Below are 25,411 nucleotides of genomic sequence, written 5' to 3'. Positions count from 1 at the left end.
CTACTGTTAGTAAGAGGTCTATTGATGACTTAAATAATTAAATAGTTTTTTTTTCCGGGGGGCGGCAACCATCACTACCCCAAAATCTGCTTAACTTTGCTACAACTGAAGGAAGATTTGTATACTGATGATTTAATGGTTTTAGTATTTACTGCAATGTGAAATTTCCCCTCAGTTCATATGTAATGAATTTGTGAAAGTGCCTGAATGTGGAAAAAACAATTCCACCATGCCAAAATGACCCACAAGAATTAGGCAGGGTTACAGGAGGCAATTATCTGGCCTTCCCCCTCTGAAGGAAGCCGTTGACAATAAAACTAAGTAAAATCCTGCCCTCGTTTGCCAAGCTTGACAATGTTTTCTTTGTGCAGCAGCTGGAGAAGTGGGGCTGGGGAGAAGCGCGACTCTTCATTGTCAACTCATGTGCACTAATTTTAACACCAAGGTGACAGCAGGAGAATGGTGAGTTGGATGAGACAAGGAGAGTGAATTTCTGGCACTGTTGATATTGACTAAACGACTAAACAACAACAACAAACAACCAAAATATTTTGTGTTGCTTATTTAATAAATTTATATCCCATCAAAGGTGGCAAACATAAAACCCATTGGACATCTGTCTTCCTGAAAGTGGTGGGCTATTGAAGTTACAAGTAGCTGGGCTGTTTGCCTGCACACTTTAGTACCATTTCTTGCTAGGATTCTTATCCCCTCCATTCTCCTTCTCCCTTACTTAAATAGTGTCATCCTGTGCACATTTATGTGGAAGTAATCCAGGATCTAAAAATGCCAAGTTGGTACTAGTCAGCCCTTGGTATTTTGTTTTGCTGATACTCCCTGGAACACATCATGACAAGAGACACTGAGAAAGGAATATGTTTTGTCACCAGTTTAATGGACCCTTTGGATTGTCTCACCCTTACAGTGGTACCTCGGATTAAGAACTTAATTCATTCTGGAGGTCCGTTCTTAACCTGAAACTGTTCTTAACCTGAGGTACCACTTTAGCTAATGGGGCCTCCTGCTGCCGCTGTGCCGCCACTGCACAATTTCTGTTCTAATCCTGAAGCAAAGTTCTTAACCCGATGTACTGTTTCTGGGCTAGTGGAGTCTGTAACCTGAAGCGTCTGTAACTTGAAGTGTCTGTAACCCGAGGTACCACTATATTCCCTTCAGGCTCTGGAGAAGGGTGTGGAGAATCTCTCCAATTCATACTGAGCCACAGAGAGGCTGAAAATCAGCAATATGTTTAACTGCATTCCAAGGATATCCACAGCTCAGAGTCAAGAGAAATCCCCACCATCCTTACAGAGTTTGTGGAGAAGTTCAAGGGAAATCTGACTCATGCTGAGCCATAAAAGGGATTGCAAAGCACTGAGACATATAATTGGTTTACAAGTTTCTTTGCCACTCGTGTGCAGCTCAGTAAAGCTCCGAGGAAGATAGTGGCCTGTCTTACAATTGGGTTGGGCTTACAGCAGCAACGTACCACTTCCAGCATGACATTATAGGCAAGACTCCACTCACTTAGGGAAGGCAGAGTTTGTGGCCAGCAAAATTGTGTTATTTACTAAGTCCCATTGAACATAGTGGGACAAGATTATAACTAGGATTATGCTGAATGAGATCTTTCACTTGAATTTTAGGATGTGGGGGAAGGAGGGCAAGGTAAGCCTACCGTTTTCATTATTTGCCTCTGCTTTGGCCTTCCACCACTAATTTTGCTACTGTGGAAGGATAAGGCCAATACTATTCCTCCTACATGATTCTAGAACAAGGGGACATTGTCGTATAACAGTGTTCTAAGGTGCATTTGTATAAAATGGCAGCCACTGGGAAAAGGGAAAATTTTTACTTCTACATGCTGAAACCACCTCACAAACAAACAACGCTCAAAAAGGTCTAGCAACTGGCCAAGTAATGGGGGGGGGGGGCTTTTCAGCAAACATATTTTTGCTTTTCTGAGCAAATGTGTGTGACCTCAGACTGTATGCCTTTTTTGTGCATAACAGTTATTTTTACATTCCTTCCTTCCTTGAGGGTGGTGGTGGTTGTGTCCTTTCAATGACCCATTTCTCACATTTTCAGGCCCTCCACACAGCAGAGAGAAAAGACCATATAGTACTGGATAAACCAGACAATTGACAATTTCCTTTCCCCACAGAAGGCAGTATCTATTAATCTACATCTTCCCCCTAATATTAGTGCAACATTTATTCAGAAACCTTAAATAAGATGGCTCTTTAAGTTTCCTGAGGCAAAATATGTATGCCCATGCCATCTAAATGTGCAATAATTCTTTCAGATTTTAGAAAAGTGACTACCATATTTGATATAGTTTTTCCTAACTGTATGCAACGTCTAGTTTCTAAATAGTTCATTCTCCATTTCCCCCCAAAAGAAGTGTATGTAGACTTCAGATTCCATTGCATTTAGTCTCCTTTTATAAAAAAAAAAGCCTTGCAATTAAGAACAGAGTCAGACTTCAGAGCTTGGTCAGCTTCTCAGGGTACATTTGAATGTGTCATAGCTTTCATTTTTTATTACAATATGTGCTGCTATCCTGCAAAATAGCATAAGTATCTAGAATAGGAACTAAAATCCATACATTCATTGCAAAATGGATATTCATATGAAATGTATGTTTATTTAGGAAATGTTAATAGTAAAACTTGCTTATCCTCGTTACAAAAAGATAAATTAACACTTCAAAACTATTGTTGCAAGTTATAAATGATCAATTATGGCATAAATGTTTCCCTATTATTGCTACAGTATTTTTTATTTTATTTATTTATTTTTTTTAAAAAAATAAATTCAGTTTCCATTAAAATTTAATCAGCTTTATCTTTGTCTTCAAATTTGGGCTTTTAAATTAACACATAATTATATGGTATCTTACCATTAGGCCTTTCACAATGTTATTTGTATAATTCTATGGCACAAATGCCTCCATAATTCTACTCTTTGGCTATGATCTCAGTACACTTACTCAGTAATGAGTTGCAAAGATTCACTTACGAACAAGGGTGTGGTGTCCTCAGGAATTCAAAGTAGTCAACATAGGGATATATTATTGCCTCCTACAATTCTTCTGAGCTCAGCTGGAATTAGTACTGTGAATTTCAAGGGATCCACTCATTTCTCAAATCTCATATTTTAGCTCGTACACCCATAAATCACAATGACTATGTTTAGACTTTAATAAATAGTTACATTTTTGGAACTGTGCAAGTGGGTTTTGTTTTTTGTTTTTTAGTATTGATGTACATTCTTTAAAATACTGATCCTTGAATATGATGAGCATCAGCAGTGAATGTAATTCAATCCTATACTGTAGTAACAGGCTACACCAGGGGTCACCAAACTCTGTAGACTAGCTGGAGCATTTCAATTTTTGATAGGAGGCTGTAGGTGCTAGTCACAAAATGTTTTAAATGAAGAGCCTGGAATAGCACAACAAGACTGCCGTGGGGGCATGGCCTAACACAAAATTAAAGGGAAGACAGTCATTGCTAATTCTCGCCTCTACCCCATCCCCTGCCAGAACATCTAATGTTTACCATTGGAAGTCAACCACAGTATATCTTGCCAATCCCGATTGTAGATTATATGGCTGTTACAGGCACAATAACCCTGTTTTCCCCCAAACCAGCCATAAACCAAAGCCTAGGCCAGGCATGGCCAAACTTGGCCCTTCAGCTGTTTTGGGACTACAATCCCCATCATCCCTGACCACTGGTCCTGTTAGCTAGGGATGATGGGAGTTGTAGTCCCAAAACAACTGGAGGGCCAAATTTGGCCATGTCTGGCCTAAGCCTACCATCCTATACCCATATAAATGCGAGTAAGCCCCATTAAAAGGGACGCGGGTGGCGCTGTGTGTAAAACCTCAGCGCCTAGGACTTGCCGATCGCATGATCGGCAGTTCGAATCCCCGCGGCGGGGTGCGCTCCTGTCATTCGGTCCCAGCGCATGCCAACCTAGCAGTTCGAAAGCACCCTCGGGTGCAAGTAGATAAATAGGGACCGCTTACCAGCGGGAAGGTAAACGGCGTTCCGTGTGCTGCGCTGGCTCGCCAGATGCAGCTTGTCACGTGGCCACGTGACCCGGAAGTGTCTGCGGACAGCACTGGCTCCCGGCCTATAGAGTGAGATGAGCGCACAACCCTAGAGTCTGGCAAGACTGGCCCGTACAGGCAGGGGTACCTTTACCTTTACTTAAGCCCCATTAAACATATACAGCTTACTTCTGAAGTAGACATGTATACTGCTGTACTGTATGCTAAATGTACAGTGAATAAGTGCCTGGACACCAGCTTCTGCACAGTAGGGGACTTTTTGCAAAGTTTCCACATTTTGCAGTTGCCATTTTGGATGGGCTTGTTTAACACCCACCCTTATTGTGTAGTACTATTAATAGAAATTAACTTCTAGGGCGTACTTGGTCTCAGACAAATGAATCATAGGGAAGGTGCTTCCTGGTTGCTAGGGGGGAAAGGAGGGCAAACGATGGAGATTACATGGATTTCTAGAAAAGAGTGAAGACAGAAAAAGAAGATATAATGCACTCAGTGGAAGGGAGAAATATCTCTTTTGGACCCCAGGGATTCCCTTTGCCTGGTGTGCAACAAAGTTATACTCACTGGCTAAAAGCACTGATAGCTGGGAGCAGCTTAGACTGGCTGAATTAACAGTAATCTCTTAGGTTACTTGCACATCTTGCTTCATAACTTTCCAGAACCAGAGACTTTCTTTTTTAAAAAAAGTCCAGAGTTTAGGGCCCCCTGGAGAAGTTAATTAATGTATTTCCAAAGGCCATGATACCCTCAGGTCCTGGGTTGATAACCCCAGGGCTACACCATTACAAATACTGATCTCCTAAACATTGATCTATGGAGTGCCACCTTGCTGGGGACAGGGAGATGTATTCCAGGGTGAAACATAATTTTAAAATGTTTCAAGGAATTACATGTTTCTAAAAAACACTGGCTACAATTCAGTGAATCACTTGTATATCTAGGTTATGGTAGATAAAGAATCTGAAGTGAACAATTCACAGTTAGTACTGGGGTTTCCAACAAAGCTCACTGTGCTGCAACTGAGTACAGATTAAGGTGTGCAAAGATTACAGAGAAAAATAATGAGTTTTAAGAGTTCATTCAGATTGTCCATTAAATATTCACATTGATTTTTCTATATTATTCTGTTATTGTTTTTCTCTTCATGTGTATTGTCTGTTTTGGTTATTCAGTTGTTGTTTTTTAATTTCACATTGGATTTTAAATGTATCTTCATTGCTTATTTTATTTTGCATAGGATGGAATTCAAAATGCAATACAATATAAGAAACAAAAGAATCAGTTAAAATACAATTAAAATCATACAGCATCTAGCACAGCATGTTACAATGGCTATAACAGGCAGAAAAATCATTACAAAATGCACCTAAACTATCACCAATTTTCATGTGGTCCTGGGCGGGGGTTGGGAGTTTGGGAACCATTGGTCTACAGCATACTTTTTTACATAGCTGTGCCCCTTGCAGTAAATACATTCTTTGTTCCTTGACAAAAAACATACAAACTGTAGTCTGAAATGTAAAATTTCAAGGAAAACTATAGATAATAAATTAAATCTGTGGGCAAGACCAGCAATAATTCATTGATCAATGGCTACCAAACAATGAAATCAAGCGTATTCAATAAATCATTAGAGTGAAGTGATTTTTGACCTTTAGTAGTCCTTGTGATACTTAAGAATGATCACCATAGGCTGAAACAGATACAGTTTCAAAAGAAATGTGGACTAGGGAGCTTTGCATTCAGAAGCTCACATATGGCAGACTACTGCAAGTTGTTTCATATTTCTTTTCAAGTAAAGATGAACCACAAACTTACTGGAGTATTCAGTATGCACTGGCAGGGCCAGAACTTATGAAACCATCATTATCTGGAAAGTTAACATACTGCATAAGAATTTTTGATTGTTTCTCTATAGGGTTAGAGCAAAAATATATGTAACTTTATCGTTATTAGGGTTATTATTCACATTTGTTTGGTGCAAACTGTGCTTTAGACACTGTAGAAACAGTGACTAGTCTTGCTACTACAGAACCTTAATGTTCATGTTGATCAATGTGTATGTGATGCTCTTGAAAACCTGGCATGTTTCATGTTTGTGACACTGTGGGTAACTACCATTAGCTCTGCACTATTATAAATGTACTTTTTATTTCTACTTGGAACGCTTAGGTCCTATCCTTCAGCCTCAGAATGATCTCAGGACAGGTCACAACAATAAAAATACATCCCTACACAAAAATCAGCAATTATTGAAGCAGAAATATTATACAAATCATTCATTATACAGATTTCTCCATCTGCCCCTCCGCTTCAGCACGGAAATAGAGAAAAACCAAAATGGAGAGATTCACCCATCCCTACACTGCAGCCAAACTGGAGAAACTGGGATATCTTCAGTGAAAGCTGTTGTGGGCTTCTCTCAGCCTCCAAGAGCACTTGTTTAGATGCTGGTACGTTTCCTCCCAGCATAGTGAAGACTGCCACCAGAAGCCCTAGCAAATACAATTCCCAATATGTTTAATCTAGGCTGATTAAGATGGGAAACATTTGCAACTCCATTTCTCAGGTCCTCTGTAGCAGTGGATTCCCTACAGAGGCAATCTTAAGCATTCTAGGAAGAGATTACCAGTATCTACAACTGAGGAGCTCAGGTGTACTACCTGTGGGGACTGTAGCGTATTTGGATATTTCTACTTGTTGCCTGCAAAGGCCTAGTGCCAGTTAAAAAAAATACGAATAGAGGACTTTGGCTTTTCTGATGTTTTGGGGAGGGTCTCTGTGTTGCCTATTTTAAAGCTGTATTGCCCATTTCTTAATCTATTTTATTTGTTTTTAGTGTGTATGTGAACTTTTTCTATTGTGGTGGGGAGGGGTTGATTCTGAGTACTACTGGGTTTTCTTAAGCGAAATTGTTATTTTGTAGTGTCCACAACAATTAGGTTTCCCAAAAGGCTACATATCCCTGGTCTACACCTTACACAGAAATCTTGGATCAGGGTGAAAACCTGTACTAGCCTCTCTGATGACAGCCATTCTTCCCTTTATCAAGGGGAGTGCTAAGAGGAAGCTTTCTCAGGTTTAGTGGTCTTTCCAAGACAAATAATTATGACCATAGGTTGTTTCCTTAACCACCTGAGAGCAAAAAAAGAAAAGAAAAAACAATTCTGAGCTGTGTCAAAGGAGCCATGTTTGTAGTTAAAACACCCACACATTTATGTAAGGCATTGCATGAAGATCTACTTCAATGTGCTGATGCTATTTATCAGTGAAAGCTTTTAACAGCTTCAATGTATTTACAAATTGTGTTACAAAACATTGATCAACTACTCAATATTAATTCTTTTATTGAATTTTTAGCAACCGCAGGAAAAATAATCTATTGTACTCTACACTTAATAGAAAAATAGCTCCTTTGGGGGCTTTTGAATCCTCCATAAGTCTTCATAAACACACCAGCTTCCAATTGTTCTCTATTCATCAAACTGAGCTCATAAAATTACCTTTCTATTTCATTAGTTTTAAAGATTTTTATCAGTTTGCTTGTAAGAGGGAGGGAGCTGCCAGACTTCTAAGATCATTGATAGAAATCTAAAGTACTGTCATGGTTTGTAGCAGTCATTTAAGGTAAAATGGTTCTTCCTTTAAGATGCACAACCAAAAAGGTATTTTGCATCATTTATTTTTCTGTAAAGAAGTGCCAAATTTTGAAGCCAGTGTGTGGTATGGAATATATCTGTCACCAAGGGCTGTCTCATCTGCTTCCATTGGAACCCAAGAGGGATGTCGTTTAATTAAAAAAGGAGGGGACAGAGCTTTCAGAAGAGTATTGCAGTGGCATTTCACACAAAGGTGATCCATATACACATGGTGCTTGTATGATGTTAGTTTGCAATACACAGTGCTCAGTTAGGTAAATATCAGGAATTCTGCATGCCCAACAGGACTTTGGAGTATGTTTGCTTTGAGCAGCCCTTCATATACCACTCCAGATTTCAAACTCAAGAGCAGTTGGCAATGTATTGAGTGGGAAGGTATGTTATTAAAATGCCTTTTTAAACAAAACCAAAACCCAAAACAGATCTTGTTTGTGACAGTTTCTAGTGACTATCACAGTTGCAGCCTTCCAAATCACAGTCCACCAGTGGACTGCCTGTAAATAAATAAATACTAGCTTTCTAAAGGTGGGTGTTTAAATTTAGAGCTTTTCTTTGGGGATTCTCTCCATGGTACAGTTTTAACTGCTACAACACTATAGTAGATTACTACTACAACAACATTGTGGTTTCTGACCTGAATGAGTTAAAATATGAACCTTTGGAGTTTTCTGCAGTAATCATCCAACAGCCCCAATCTGTTAAGCCATTTTGGAAAATAATGCTTTAATTGTGTTAAATAGGTGTTAATAGTTTCCATGTGGAAAATCTCTTTGTGAAAGATCTCATTTGCTTGAAAGTTATACCTTTGGGGCTTTTTTCACCCTTAGGAGTTTCTTTTTCTAAGTGTAATTATGACTGAAGCCAGCTGGCTTGGAAAGAACTTGCACCCTAAAGAGGTGGACAAAAATGCCCCATTATAAGAAAATTAATGTAGGTGAGAAATCTTGTGTGGAAGGCCTCACAAAGAGTCCAGGTTAGTGATTTTATCAGTATCCCAAGAAGTTACCCTGAACTACAGTAAAACGTACAAGGACATCAGTTGTTAAGTTTAATATGCTTTTCAAGTCGCAACGTGACACTTAAGATTGGATAGTCAGGTGTCTACAGTACTGCCTGGTGCCCATTGCGACTGGTAGTGCAGAAGTGATCCATAGCCACTTACAGGAGCAGCCAACTAATTCGTGTTTTATCCCTTTGCTCCTGCCTGCTAAGTTCTAAGAGGGCAACCCTGAGATTATGGAGGAGGAAGCTGATAGGCAGTTCTACCCTTGGGCTGGAAGTAAACAGGAAGGTAGGCAGGTAGGGGCTGGCTGAGGGCATATTGAAGTTGGTGGGGCCCTCAGCTAGCCCCCACCTGCCTCCACTGACTGCCTTTTTAGGTTACAAAAAAACCGACACGTTGGCAATAAAGACAACTTGGCAAATGGCATAGAAAGGCTGCCAATTTATAAAGCAACCAGTAATGTAAATAAATTAAGTATAGTAATAAGATTTGAACTTTACAGGAACTTTTTTGTTTTGGGAAGCCTTTCTGGTCATGTAACCATAGCATCAATTTTATTAAGTATAATTGTTTTAAAATTGCTAATTTTATTTATATTTTGAAAGAAAAATGTCAACTTACGTTTGCTTTTTGTTTTAAAATTTGTATTTTTGTCAGCCACTTACAGATTTTCTGTTGAGTAAGTGATATATAAATTTTGTTAAACAACACAAAATAAAAGAAATGTGTGTAACCAACTTATGAAACTCTGTCTTCCTCATAGATGCAAAAGATCCATCCTTTTGGAAAGAGTTTGTAGACTATGGCTTGTCAAAACTCTCTTGGACCATGTGCTTTGAGGTAGTAGTCAGGGATGCATTTCATCTCACATTCTTTTAATCTCTTGTCTCTGATTCAGTTTTCAATAACCATATTGTAATTGAAGTTTTTAATGCAAATCTTATTTGGCAAATCTTGGCTATGGCAGAAAGAGCAAAGTGTTTTTAATAAAATAAAATGAATTCAAAACCATACAAATAAAAGCCCATTCCATTTTCTCCTCAACAAAGCAGTTCTATCAAGAAAGAATAAGGCAGACACTAATTAAGCAGTTCACTGATTTCTGCATATGAAAACTTTTATTACAAATTGTTTATTGAAAATTGAATCACAGAAAAGCAATGGGAAGAATGTGAGCTGAAATGTCCCATATCTTTGAACTCACATCTAGTTAACAAATGGTTCTCCACCTACTGAGTTTGAAACTGCTCCTTGGCAACTTCTGTCTCTACAAGCAATTCAAGATGCAAATGTTCTGTGTAATTAGTTGAAATTTGCAAAGTAGTGTGTGTATGTAATACATAAGCTCTTGATCTTTCCCATCAAAGGAATATGTATAGAGTTTAATGCTGATTATTGGATAGGAAAGTGACTTCTAGCTAATAAAATATAAACCTCCATGGAATTTGAAGAAGGTAAATATCTACTGTAATCCTAAACACATTAAAACAGATATATAGGAAGAGAAAATCAAGGTGTTATAGTAGCATATGGGGAATATATATCCATTTCATTTGGAGCTTACACAAGTGGAATTTAGGCATTGTGAGGGTTGAGGGGGGAAAGAAGCAGAATCAAAAGGCTAGCACACCTTTCCTTACAGAGAAGGCAGAGCTAATAATATTGGGGAGGGAACACAGAACTGATATACCTTGCAAGTTCTTAATTAATATGCTTCTTTGAAATATTGCCTGAAACCTCATCCCTTAAGTTTAATTTCATTTGGGTCACATGTCTAATGCAGAATTCAAGCACTCAGAAGAAGCATGTGGTACAGATACTGTGCAATTATACCATCTTCATGTCTATGTGAAAAAATTATTTTTGATTTGTTTCCCTGTGCATAACATACTCTCTCCTCCAATTTATCCCCTAGAGTGGCAACTGTGAAGTGGCTAGCTTAGCATTACATGCAAATCATCACCCGTGGTGTGTTTCTGTAACTCACACCTGACTGAAAGCCCAGTGGGCAGAGCATGAAACTCTTGATCTCAGTGTTGTGGGTTTGAACCCCACATTTGGCAAAAAGATCCCTGCATTGCAGGAGGTTGGATTAGATGACCCTCTGGGTCCTATCCAGCACTGCCATTCCATGAAGCCACAAGTGGTAGTAGTAATCCAAGAACAAACCTTATCTTCAGCTTGTGGCTTATTCTGAGAGAAACCAATGTAAGAGGCAATATGCCTCTGTACTTCAGTTGCTGGGAATCACAAATGCAGAGAGTGATATTGTACTCTCGGCTGTTTGCAAGCTTCTCAGAGGCATATGTGGTTGGTCACTGTGAGAACAGGATGCTGGATCAGGATCTCAGGATCAGGCAAGGCTTTCTTGGTGTTTTTATGTGTGCTGGTTAGCACATTTAACTTTCAGTCAGCTCCTCTGTGGTTTACTTCCTCACTCTAGAAAGGGAGGAGCAAAGTTGGGACTGCTTGTGCTACATGCACCATTACACAGCTCCTGCATAGGCTACTTTGACTAACTATGGCTTATGACCCAATGCTGCAAGCAACCACAGCCTCTTTATGGAAGGGCAGTGTATCGGAGAAATGGGCTACGCTGCCTGTTTCTCCAACCTGTTAATTATGCGTTTGCAGGTAATTTTGTTTGGGGGGGGGTTAACCCGTGTATAATATAAGCTGCACCGCTGTGAGAAACGTATCATGTGAACACTTGAATAAGCTCTCATTCCAGTTTGTGGTGGATTTGCTTGGGTCTAGCTGGGTAGTCTTTTGCTCTACATTCCCTCTGAAGGCAGATTAAAATATGAAACCCTGAAAGGTGAAACCACTGAAAAATGCTTCCATATGGCTGTTTCTCTTTATAGAGGTTGTGGCTTGTAGAACTGTTTAACACAGGGGTTCTCCACATTTTTCAGATTCTTCATGTAAGTACCATCTGCTTCCATAAACCTTGAATTGGAGGAGTGGAGACTCTCTATGTGCTGCAGAGAACCCATGTACTAAGCCGTGCTACATTTTACAACCATTTTGTGGGAAAGCTGCCATGCCGAAACATTTTGGTGGACTTTATATTGGGTCTATAAAATGAAGATCAGTACTCAGTTATAATCCAGAGTAGAACAGCAGTTCATAAACCTGTTTTAAACAGAGAAGATGCCATTTGTAACATTCAGCAAGAGACCTTTCCCTTAATAAGAAATTGCAATGCATACTGAAAGCTGTAAACTGTCCACACAAAAACAAATTCTAAGAAAAGATAATGGATTTAGATACCTTTTATGTGTTATCAAGACAAAAACAAACAAGAGTGGGTTTAGATTTTTTAATGGCTTGGGTTTGTTTTTTTTAGATAACCACTGATTGCTTGGCAAATAGATTAAAGATGGAAATCCATTTTCAATCCTTCATATAACGAGATACAATCATTTTCTTCTTCGATATAGAAATTTACTTGGAAAGGAACTAGGTCCAAAATGATTATAACTCTTTGAATTTATATACTAAGAGAAACTAGAGAACTGTTCATGGCAAATAAGAAAAAAACTACTACCATTTAAAGACAAGCATACAGCTCTGTCATTAGAGTTGCTTGAAATTTTACAAATAATTTCAAGTCAAGTTCACATTCAGCCTAGCATAAGCCCATGCAGTGACTTCAGGGGGGAAATGGTAGGTGAGCAAGTAAACTGTCCATTGGTACTAAACTGCTGATAGCACGTTTTCAATGGGAAGAAAATGCTTCACTGTATTACTTCCTCGATTCCAATTCTCTCCTGTGCCAGTACCCAATCCTTGAAGCAAGGACACTGATCATTGCAATTGGACAATACTGAATTTGTAAGATGCTCATTTCCAAGTCCAGTTTGTCCCCAAGGATCCTTTGATCACTTCACTGCCAGGAAATAACTTCAGTACAGTTCCCTTTGCCCACTGAGTGAGTGCCTTCTGAGTTTTCCCAGGTGTAGAGCCATAGCTAGGTGATCCTGTGCCCTTGGCAGAACTGTCCAGATTGCACCCACTAGCCACAGACAAATTAGCTTTTCTTTCCACCTCTCCTCCGACCCCCCCCCCATTCCACCCATTCAATTTCAATTCCTCACATACTAATCAATATTTTTATTTATAGATATATTTCTAGCCAATTTTGTGCCCCCCCTTGCCTGCACCCCTGGCGGGGGCCCACCTCACCACCCCCTAGCTACAGCCCTGCCCAAGTCCCTTCTAAGAACAAAAATTGCTCCATTGCTCTTAATGGCAGAAAGGTTTTTTAAGCTGTTCCTAACTTTATGCATATTTTACATCCTTTGACATGTTTATGCTTGCCTAGGAGAAAACTATATGAGATACAATTCAGGTCCCCTACAATCACATTTCCCCCGCTTCCAAAAACAGCAACAACAACACATGAAATTTCTAATTCTTTTTTACTTTTATCATACCTTAGCTTTGCAAACTGAAAACCAAATTCACAGATATACTGGCCTACCAATATTATCAATGGCCCTCTGGTTGTTGCTGGACTCCGACTCCAGCTAGCATTTCCAGTGATCAGCGATTATGGGAGTTGTAGTCCAGCAACATCCGAAGAGTCACAGATTCCCCGTTCTTGATTTAATTAAATATTCTGGTTTATGCCCCATTGCAAATCACTTTAGAACTTGAGAAACTTTGGTCCTAGTCTACAGACATGTACATAAAAAGTTATGTTTCGCTTAAGTATGCCTTTTGGATTTCATGGCATCCAAACTACTTGCAGATTTTTTATTTCAGATGTCTTCATGTAATTACAAATTTATGCTTCAGCAAAGGAAACTCTTAAAAGTATCCAAGCATGCTATTCCTGAAAAGACAACCAGATCTTCGTACTGGAAAACTTTATCAATTCAAATTGATTTGTAGAAAATATTTGCAAATGAAGGAAAATTTGAGGGCAGTAATCTTATGGTAAAGCTTTGTTACACATCTGTTTTCTTCATATACAAAGCAAAGAACCACATGCAGGAATCAAAAGACTATATAGTTCTCTGCTATGAAACATAGTCTGTGCTCCCTTAAACTTCAGACCGCAATAAGCAGACAGTAGATAAAGTATAGAATGATTCTTAAATCAAATTGTTGCAATGACTCATAAAAGTTTTCCCACCTTACAACTAAAATGGGACCTATTGTTCTAGCATTAAGCTGTTCAATTTAACATCAAAGCCTGAGAAATAAAAAACCCAGTCTAGAAAGTATGCATTTTTATGCACAGTCAAGTGAACAATGAACTCAGTGTAAACCACAAAGCAAAACAACAACAAATAGGCACAGTACTGAAATAAAAAAATATCAAAATAAGTTTTAAGAAATACTGAAGTCCAGATACATCAGAGACTAGAGACTATCATACAAAGAACCGGGAATAAGACAGAAGATCACAGATATTAAACTGACGGGCAAAACGGTATGACATCATTGCCTGCCTTCTAGCCAGGAAGGGAAGCAAGGGATTATCTGAAGAGTCAACATCTGGAATGTATATATAAAACCAATGACAGATTTTCACACATACTCATTCATTGAGTTCCACTAGAATTTCACAGTGCAGTAGAAACAGTCATCTGTGACCTGTTTTCACACATTAATACTTGAAATGACTGAATAACTATATTAATCAGCTTGATATACTAAAACAAGGTTGTGTTCTTTAAGAAGTAGAAGTGCATCAATAAAGCCTGTGTTTCCATTAGCTGTATGAAAGATACTGTTCTAGCAACTGCACTACATTCAATAAAATACACTGGACACCACTAATAAAAAAACCCCTCTTTTTTGAACTTAATCATTTAGAATGATGAGGAGGATATAACGGAAAAAGTTTTATCCCTTTTAATTCTAAAAGCATTAGCATTACAGACAGCATGCTTCTCAGACAACTGGGATACAAAATGCCTTCATTTTCCATTTCCATGATGAAGCATAACTTTTTTCACACGAAAGAAAATGATATTTGAAATCATAGAATCATAGAGTTGGAAGAGACCACAAGGGCCATTGAGTCCAACCCCCTGCCAAGCAGGAAACACCATCAGAGCACTCCTGACATATGGTTGTCAAGCCTCTGCTTAAAGACCTCCAAAGAAGGAGACTCCACCACACTCCTTGGCAGCAAATTCCACTGTCGAACAGCTCTTACTGTCAGGAAGTTCTTCCTAATATGTAATAGTTCAGTAGAAATCCACCAATAAAATAAGTAATCTTCCTAGATTTTGGCAATGCAAACTCTTGCAGTGATTATTTATGAGCCCAATAAAATCACTGTTAAAAACACAAAATTCTATTTCCTTCTCATAGTAACAATAGTCTTTCAAAGCAATTTTACCTTGAACTGTTAGCGTTGCCGATGCTTCTGCTTTTCCAACCATATTTTCTGCAACACAAGTGTAAGAACCCATGTCTCCTGCCATAACTTTTCGAATTTTCAGTGTATGGTCATCACGGATTTCATATCTAAATCAAAGAGAAATAATCTATTAGACTGATTTGTCATACTGCTATATATGAGAGTGGAGCAGGGCTGATTTCTCCAACAAGATAACTGTAAGCTATCAAGGGTATATGCATTGGCATCAATGATTCTATTTCAGCTAAATGGAGAACCATAACAAGCCTTCAGCCTTTTTGTCCAATACAGTATACAGAAATATATTTAATATTTCTTCTCATGCTGATATGACCATTCCTTTTTTATGTGAGAACATTAATCATCTAGAAGAAGAAGAAGAAGATATTTAAACAGTTAAAACTGTTTGATCAAAGAAATTAATTGATTAAATATGCAAGGGTCAGTTAATATATTCTATTTTTTATGTACCGTGCGCACCTTTTTAAAGTTTCCTGGTTTCTGACTCCTGAAGCAATCATGTGCTTAGTCCTGTTCTCTGTTCCTTCTGAAATAAGTCTGGCAAGGCAGGACTAAGAAACTCCCCTTGAGCAGCCCTCCTTCTTAACAGTGGCAAGCAAAATACACTGCTTTCGTTATTCCCCAGGTGGCCTATTCTTCAGGCTGCAACTATAGCAATATGATTGGTGTACACTTTGTGTCTCTCTCCAGCTGGAACCTCAGCTAGCATGGCCAGAAGTGAAGAAGCTGCTGGCGCACCAGATGTTTGGGGGCGCTCTCGCATACTTTACAGACACATCAGTGGCTCTATAGAGCCAACCATGGACTCACTTGCTATGCTCCATCACCTAAGCATGTGGCATACTAACACTGGTCAAAGCGTATGAAGAGATAATAGGAATAATTGTCTTTTTTTAGAAACACACATGTACCTCCTAGTTCACATAGGACACTATCAGGAGCCTCGTGTCAAGTTTTCACAGCTCCTAAGTATGCTATCTTTATGCACAAATGCATTTCACTGTGTTTAAGGGGTCACTACCGAGAATCTCTGCAATCAAAGGGTGAAACTAATTGAACGCTCTGTTCAAGGAATGCAGGGATGTCAGAGTTGCCTTTAGTAAGACACTTGATCACACAGCATCTCAAAACATAATATCAAGCTGACAAGTAAAAATGGACCAAGACAATTTGCATGATCTTGGGGGCAGGGCAGAAAGTTGTGGGAGATGAGTATCTTTCACTTAACAGGATTGCTCTATCCCTTATATTTTCCCTGGCTCGGAAAGTCAAGAAAGCCTTTTCGAAAGATGTTATTAAATGAATATGAAATTAATTAAACAGACTAAAGATTAACAGATTAGCCATCTGATGATGAAATGGTTAAAGCTTCTTTAATTAAATTTATTTACTTAAGAATTTATAACCTGCCTTTCAACCTAAATCTTAGGTCCTGGGATTACAGAGTAGAGAATAATGAAGCTTTCTTTAAGACCACAGCACATTTACTAAAACATGATACCAGATAAAATTTCAATCAATAATAAAGACCGCAGAGGTATCTAGGGTTCCACTGTTTTTTGTAACAGAATAAAATGTTCTTGTGAAATTAGTAAAACAACTTTAAGCATGCTAAATTATGTGTGGAGTTCAAACTTGTAAGATGAGAGAGTGTGCACAATTTACTGTAGAACAATCTTGTATCAATTATTAGGCATGCTCTTCTGGCATCATTATGGTTGTTTCACTCCAAGCACATAGTAAACCAAAACCACAATTTCTTGTAGAAGATTATTAAAGTCTGCTGCACCTTGCTTTAGGTAGCTCTCCATCATCTTTCCGCCACCTTACTGTTGGCACTGGATCACCACGCGCTTCACAATTAAACTCTGCACTGTCATCTGCGGTTACTGCCAAATTACTTGGTCTCTTCACAAATGATGGTCTTTCTGAAAGAAACAAATGGGCAGCACAGGTTAGAGTGAAAGAAAGGATGGGGACATGAAACATGCAATGCATGCCAAATTCTAAAAGGAAAGTTGCGGTAGTTTTCCTGCAGGGGCAGCATTTACATTTTTGGGGTGAATAATGAGAATTTGCTTTATCCCCCTTCCTGTTTTACGGGCATTTTAAAACAAAAATACCATACGTAAGAGAAGTACCCATAAGTAGGAAACCTGCCAAGTTATAGACAAATTGCCTACATGTTGGCTAGCTACTATTATCCCAATATACTTTTCCTTGTTAGCAAGCAGAAACACAGAACAAATGTTCTAGGACCAATGTCCCATGGTCTATGCTGGAGCAATCAAGGGTACTTAGGAAATGTTACCTTTTTGGCATGATCAAAATATGCATTTACCCAGCCTTAAGGCAATATTTAGCTTTGGAGTCCGTATTTATTTTTTTACATTATATCATGCTACTAATAAAGGAAGAAGCTTTCCATACCTAAAACTGTGAGCTCTGCCACTTCACTCTCTCTTTCTCCCACCATGTTTGTTCCAACACAGACATATTTGCCAGCATCATTCTTCCTAGTATAGGTGATCATCAGCTTTCCTCCTCTGATCTAGAACAAGAAAATAATAATAATTAGTAGTAATAATAAGTCTCAAACGGTTGTGTAAGCAGAATACAATTCACACACCTACTTTTGCTTTTCTCCTGTGAGTTCATGCACCCTCTGAACAGTGTGTGCAGTGTTGTACAGTTGTGCAAGATCACTCCACCCATTTTCATGTGATTTGTACTATACAACACAGCCCAAACAGTTCAGGAGAAGTATAGCATCCTGATCAATGGAAACAATAGTACCACTCTACCCTGCCTTGGTCAGACTCCACCTTCAATACTGTGTCCAGTTCTGGGTGCCACAGTTTAAGAGGTATATTGACAAGCTGAGGGCTACCATCAGCAATACTAATAAGGGATCAGATTTTACCAAAGGATAATGATTCAATCTTTCTCATTATGAATAAAACTGTTTCAGCTAATAGTCCACAAGAAGAAACCATAATATAATGATACAGTTCTATTTCCAAAGCCCAACTGACAATATTGTTGATGATGAAAAAGTGTATTCAGAAACGTGTTTCTGAAGAACAACAGCTACATGTTTAGCAGCCTTCTTCTAGGGTAGAGGGACAGATGTTTCAAGAAGTATCTAGCTCACTTAAAAACCTTTCTAGACTTATCCCCTATTTTCCACCAGATCATTAAACCAATGAATGTATTGCCCCCCCCCCCGAATATGCTGTGTATTAAGGCCAGTTCTGTATTCAATCCACTACCTACACTCTGCAGTTAAATCATCTGAGCCTACTGATTAAACAAAATATGTACAAAAACAATTTTGTTTAATTTACTCTGCAGATATTCTAACTTTGCATTCATTTGTTTTATCTACTTTAGCAACTTTTATGAAATCAGTACTGTAAAGCAGTATTTCAGCAAGCCTATGATGAAGAAGTAGTTGTTTCTCTGTTCCTTTTGAGCATGGCTAGGGAAACTAAGGCCGAGGAGCTGGATCCGGCCCAATCGCCTTCTAAATCTGGCCCATGGATGGTCTGGGAATCAGCATGTTTTTACATGAATAGAATGTGTCCTTTTATTTAAAATGCATCTCTGGGTTATTTATGGGGCATAGGAATTTGTTCACTTATTTTTTTCAAAATATAGTCCGGCCCCCCACAAGGTCTGAGGGACAGTGGACCGGCCCCCTGCCGAAAAAGTTTGCTGACCCCTGCTTTTGGGCAATAACACTAATACTCCCTTTTCACCAGTATGGTATCCAACTGTGATACAATAGCTGTCAATTATGTAAATGATTGACTGTGATGACTCCCTACTTGATGAGAAGCAGGAGACAGTAATTAGAATAAATATTGTTATTCAATAATGATTTGATGTTTTAATGTTAAATTACCAAAGTTACCAAGTACTCAAACCACACACAGCCCCCCGCACTCTTTATATGAAGCAGCCCATGAAGAGACAACTTATGTTTTTCACAATGGAACAACAAGAAGTAGGACAAAGTTAACATAGCTGTGCTCTGAGGCTTATGAACTTAGATCACAAATGATAATAATTTAGATTGAAGACAGAAGCACATGTGGTGGGAAAAAAGCAAGATTCCCATATAGCCGTGTTAGGCAGACTAATATGATCATTGGCTACAGGGAGCATGTTCACAGTGTGAAGTGCTTCACTAAAGCCGCCTACAGCTAGAAATCTATCCCAGAAAACTTGACATCTTGAGGAAGATAGGACTCTTATTATCACTGCAAGACATATGCACACAAAGATGACAGTCAGTTATTGAGATAGATGAACATGCACATATAATGTAGAATGCACTGCATACAAATGCCTTATTTTTTGCCTTCGGCACAGCTTGTTTGAGCACAGAAACAAAAAGTATGTCCTTTATCATCTAAAAAAACTAGCAGTGCAGAAATTTCAGGGAAGATCTGAGGCATGGAAAATGGATATTAAAAGTGACCCACTAATATGTTTTTTAAAAATAAGTAAAATGTATTTTCGTGTCTGTGATGTCAAATACTGAACACATGCAGCATATTTAATGGAACTAGTTTAGTGATAATTGTATCCCACAAGCACAGAATGTCACATAATCTTACTATTTTAACAAGGATAAAATCAAACTACAGTTTGGGACAACATTTTCTGCAATGTAAACAACAAACAAAGCCCCCCATAGTGTCTGCAAAATGCACCTTGTTATTTAACTCACTCTCAACTGGCTTTGCTCACTATCAGTGATATCATTTCATACCAATGTCCGATTGGCTACACAATATCTGGTGCCACCCAGTTCACTGTGTTGAAATCTTGGTTGAAATCCTCATCATTATATCTAATTCAGACACATGCAGAGAAAAAATGCTGCTTTGGAGCCATAATGGAATACAAGGTCACTGAAAAAGATATTCACCACCATCACATTTTTAAAAAAAATTCTGCAGAAAATATTTCTGCACATACACATACCCTGAAACCCAAATTGAAATAGAGTATTTGGGGCATATCTGCTTTTTATATGTGTTTATATTCACACTAAATATATTACTGATCACTTATACAGATGAACACCTTAATTATTGTAACAGTGACCTCATTCACACATCAAAGTAAGCAAACTATAGCTTACCAGGACTGTACAAACATGCAGCCTCCAACAGAGGAGATCACAGCGGCTTGGTTTCACCCCAGTCTGATTTAATCCCTAGCTGAGCTAACTCCAAGTTGACTTTTTATTTTAAAGCATTTCTGAACGGCTTCATATTTTAAATATTAAGTGGTGTACACTATGTGCAATATAAAAACAATATCCATTAAAACAAAACAGCAGCCTAAAATCAATTAAACAATACAAAGACATAAAAGCAAATTAAATAGATTCAGGGTCTTCATACACCTAAATCAGGGTCCATTGTTATGCATCAGATAAAGATAAGACAATTATTATTATTATTATTATTATTATTATTATTATTATTATTATTATTCCGCCCATCTGACTGAGTTGCGGCTTCCAACAAATTATTAAGAGAAGCATTGGTTCTCTGTGGGACTATCTCCTTCTTATCTACTCCTCAATTTATAATTTTGAAGTAAGGAAATGTGTTACAAGCCTGAAATTAATGTATTCTCAAGGAAACTGACCCTGTTAAGCTTCTGGAATTTTCTACCACTTAGGGAAATGGAATGTGCAAGACCCTAATGTCCCTCTTTGAGATACTTTAAGCTGTTAAGAACATTCATCTCCTGACTTACAGAAGCTTCATATGGAAGGAGTTATATTTTTGCTATGTAGTTCATTGAGCAATAACAGAATGCATATAAATTAGTCTTTGAAACAGTAGCTGGGTTTAAGCTAAGGAGCGACATGCTCATAGTTCTATGAAACAGAAGAGATGTGAAGTCTCTATATTAGCAATCTTCCCTCTGTGTCTGAATATAGCTACCATTACAGAAAATGAGAAATATATAAGATGACAATGCATAGGATTATAAAATTCAGACCATAATGCACAATTGTTCTTGATTCACTGCTTTATGTTTTTCCTCTGTATAATCAATAGCTGAAATCAGAAATAAAAAGTGAACTTGAATTGAACTCATTTCCCATTATTCCTTAATTTTTCTGCCCTGGAAAAAGTCAGATGATTTCATGTCTCAGTTTCACAGAATTTCCCCCCACCCTCACAAGTATCACCACTATCAAGTTATCCACACTTTTCCAAGGTCAAACATTCTAACAGATGGATAATAATTAACAGCTTCAGGCACATACAAAGATCATATTTAGCTTAAAATGACATTATTAAAAATATAGTAAATTTTCTGGACAAAAAAAGATAGTCATGAGCCACAAATTCATGCTAAGAAGCTAAACCAATCTATCTGAATTACAAATATCACTGTTCATAAAATACTGCATTACTGTAGTTAAAGGTAACCAGCTATTCAGTTTGTTCTTATATGAACTTACCGTATACCTCAGAGAAGTGACCAGTGTGCCATGTAGCATTTTCCTGATCCTAATTGCTGTTTCCTGTCACTGCAACTTCAAAGCAGAAGCTAATTAGCTTCTCTTCCTCTTAAGCCTGATTTCCTGCTAGACAACCCTAAGGATGTTTCTGCCAAATGAAAAACATCTTGACAAACGTCTTCTTGCATTCTACATGTGACGACATACTACATCCCCTATGTCCTACATGGCAGTATATGACAAAATGTACCTTCTGGTCCAAAAAGGTTGGTTGCCCCAGGCTTAACACAATGAAAGTAGGGGATTTTAAAAGGCTTAACTGTGGGTGGGGTATACTAAAATCCCTCTTGTATAATCACAGAAGTATTTATTTCCTATATCTTTGCTTTATTTTTTAAAAAAGTTGTCTCATAGGATAATTTCCCCATTTGAGGGATGATATAGGGCTTATCGGCCAGCAGATATTTTCCCCATGTACAGATATCTGTGCAGAAGAATCTGTTACATATATGTCTGTCATCCAAGCCAATTTCCAATAATGGAAAAGGAGCTGCCAGCATCAGCATCATCTTTTTTTAATGTGCAACATCACACAGCAATTTCTGAATGGCCAAGACAACATAATAAGTAACATCTCTTGATGCATTGGGATATTGTGCTTGAAAAACAAGCTAATATTTCCTTCATTAAAAATCTACAGAACTTCACTTGTTATCCCAATGAGAAGATGCACTTGTATTATATAGACAGACTGTAACTCAGAAGCATATGAAATAAATTGTTCTTGCAAAATCCTGTGATGCACAAAGAATTTAAGCAAAACAAACCCCTCTTTATTTCAAACAGTTCATTAGCTTAAAACATTTGGTTCTAAAAAAATGCATTTAGTTTTTATGCAAGGAAGCTAACCCTTTAACTGAAACTTATATATTCTTGAAAATTGGAATTACTAAACAAGCCTGCAGCTACAGTTTTCATGTTAAGAATTTTGAACAGTAAATATTTCCAATTACACCTAACTATTGTCTGGATCAATATTAATAATTTAGCAGTAATTAAGATATTATGTGATGAAATAGTATCAGTTTAAAATGTGGATTGAACAAAAATTAAGATTTAGGGTAATGAGCAAGGCTATATATAGTGAATTAATTCTGTTCATTAATCTGCATTCTTCACTCAAAGCCTTCTGAAGCCATCCCACTAATGTTAAATGTCTCATACAGCCTCTGCTGTACAACCAGATGACATTCTGTTATGCCTTTCTGTCTTTCATTACCTCCCTGAAAATAGCTTCCAGTTGCAAATAAAACCACTTCAGCTTGGTTACCCAAACCCTGAAACCGTATAAATTGTGACAGAAAGTATCTAGTTTTTTGCCTAGTGCTGCAAAGCAGTTTTGGAAGAAGTCCAACATCTTGTATGTCGGTTCGGTGCTTTTGCACATGCTTGCTATCTGTACTTGGCACAATCCTGAGAAGAGGTAATTGCAACTCTGTTCAGTGGAGGAAACCAAAGACCTGAAACAAATATTATTTTTGAAGTTCTTTGCTTTGAATTACACTTTTCATAGGACCATAAGTTGTATAGGAACTTCAGAAATGCAAAGCTATCCATAGTGGAATGCGAAATAAGCAAAATGTGAAATGACTAGACTGAAAGAAAATAAAATGTATCAAAGAAATCTAAACAAGGATACACTAATCATTCACATCTGTTCCCAAGCTCCACGCAAGAGAACCTCTTTTCCCCTAAAATATTGTGCAACTCCCCTCCCTGCTTTGAGAGAATGCAATGAATGAAAAGTCATCATACAGATCAAGGGAGGTATTTTAAAAACAGTTTTATTATGTCCCTTGTAGTTTACAGATGCAAAAAGACACAGCTTAGCTACAAATATATCTAGATAGGTAGACTATTTTCTACCCCCATCATTCTGGAGCCCATCCACCACTCATGGAAGCTTTGAACGATTTAAAATCACAATAAAAAATTAAACAATTAAAACACATACATTACACAACACTAAAATCAGTTAAAAGCCACAGCAACAAAGATAATCAGTAATATGACTTTAATAGTCTAAGCCAGGCTTCCTCAACCTCAGCTCTCCAGATGTTTTTGGCCTACAACTCCCATGATCCCCAGCTAGCAGGACCAGTGGTCAGGGATGATGGGAATTGTAGTCTCAAAACATCTGGAGGGCTGAGGCTGAGAAAGCCTGGTTAAGCCTCTTAGAATATAAATGTTAGTATCTCAAACAGATTATAAACAAAAGAATGTGGTCCTTCCTATCAGCCAAGATCAGACCCTCATCGGAGATGAACAGCACAATAATACACAGATTTATTCAGGAAGTAAGTCCTAATATGTTCAATGAAGTTTATTCCCTAGAAAGTGTGTTTAGGATAGACCACCTTAGCTTTGAAGAGTGGCTGAAATTCAAGAGGACTGGGGCAGAATTTTTGGCAAAAGATAAGCTAGTCTTAGTGGGTTGGGGGCTCCGTCAGATTAATTTTGTAAACAGGCAACAGTTACAGGTCATCCTACAACGTTTTATGAGAATGCTGCCTATTACCTTAATCACTCTTCACATAAATGCAGGTGTTAATCTTAATATTTAAAATGTGGTGCTTGTGCTGTGACTTAATCCTGTGTCTTTAAAAGGGGCACAGCTTTAAATATTTTGCCACTGGCTATATACAGCCCCAATTCTAGAAGGAAACTTCTACTTCTCAAAAGCCCACAAGGTAACTACTGAAATAGATTCCCTGAGGCTGCAAAGCCATTCAGTTTAAGCAACCTCTAATGGAGAAAAAAAATTGGGGCTGCAACTTTCATCCTTCCATTAAGGTTTTCTAGCTCTTTGAGAGAAGAACTGCATGGCAGATGCTACCCTGTTCTGCTGGCCTGGACACCAGCTCTGCTCTGGGATATGACCTAGGGTGGGGGAATAGGGCTTCCCGGGAGAGACTGCTCTTTGTCAAGCGCAAGGATGTCACTGGCAGTGGTGGAGTTTCTCCTGTTCTACATAGCCAGAATCTACATTGATAGAACTATGTAACTGCAATGTAAGAACTGTAACTTGTGTTTGAACTTGCTTTTCCCTTTCCCCTCCCACTTCCTGTTCCTCATATGTCATGTATTTAGATTGTGCGTGTCTCAGTACTGATATTTGAATGATGCTCAGAGCCTAAATGGTGGGGTATGAATGAAATGAAAAACACCAGGATTAATAGCCATTCCTCAACCCATGTCTAACAACCAAAATCATTTTCTTTCTTTTAGCAATTCAGTTTTGGAAATCCTAGACAGCACAAGTAGCTGAAGCTCAAAAGAAGTACCAGATTTCTTCTAATTTCTTTAAAAGGTACAGTCTTGTAGTCTCTCTCATTTTACTACTGTAAGTGGTCCTTGAAATTCAAAAATCTAGCAAGAATGCCCAAATATTTTCAGTTTCCAGTCTGATGGCATTTTCAAAACAGTCGTTTTAAGTAATGCATATCTGCTCCATATTTGTTCCATTTAGGACAAAAGACAACAGAAATTTGTACAGATCATTAGTAAATGTAGTTTCCCCAACTTAGCAGATTAATTCCAAATTTATTTCAATGACAAATCATGTTACAGCATATAACTGGACAAAATAAATATTTGGTTGCATGCATTTAAGAATAGTACAGGATAACTTTTGTTGTTGACTTTCTCAAACTTCATTTTAAAAGTCTGAAAAATTTATGGAGTTTATCTAAATATTCATACTGCA

At 38.0% G+C, this 25,411-nt stretch overlaps 1 protein-coding gene and 1 long non-coding RNA gene across 6 annotated transcripts in view; one reads left to right on the top strand and one right to left on the bottom strand.

Annotated features, from left to right (window-relative positions):
- ROBO1 (roundabout guidance receptor 1) overlaps positions 1-25,411 on the bottom strand; it is a 581,397-nt gene that overhangs the window by 75,700 nt on the left and 480,286 nt on the right. For all 4 annotated transcript variants that reach the window (XM_079974735.1, XM_079974736.1, XM_079974737.1 and 1 more), the window contains 3 exons: positions 17,577-17,697; positions 16,936-17,074; positions 15,105-15,232 (listed from right to left, as the gene is read on the bottom strand). In XM_079974735.1, coding sequence (XP_079830861.1) covers positions 15,105-15,232; positions 16,936-17,074; positions 17,577-17,697 — 388 coding nt within the window. The remainder of the gene's footprint in view (positions 1-15,104; positions 15,233-16,935; positions 17,075-17,576; positions 17,698-25,411) is intronic.
- The window catches only part of LOC307215535, a 144,103-nt gene that overhangs the window by 111,729 nt on the left and 6,963 nt on the right, over positions 1-25,411 (top strand). For both annotated transcript variants that reach the window (XR_013838551.1, XR_013838552.1), the window contains exon 3: positions 24,934-25,015. This is a non-coding gene — a long non-coding RNA (uncharacterized lncRNA). The remainder of the gene's footprint in view (positions 1-24,933; positions 25,016-25,411) is intronic.

Source organism: Podarcis cretensis (genome assembly GCF_951804945.1).
Source record: "Podarcis cretensis genome assembly, chromosome: 4".
In the NCBI taxonomy this organism is placed as follows: Eukaryota; Metazoa; Chordata; class Lepidosauria; order Squamata; family Lacertidae; genus Podarcis; species Podarcis cretensis.
The sequence above is the reverse complement of the archived record's forward strand: the minus strand, read 5'-3'. Positions and strand labels throughout refer to the sequence as shown.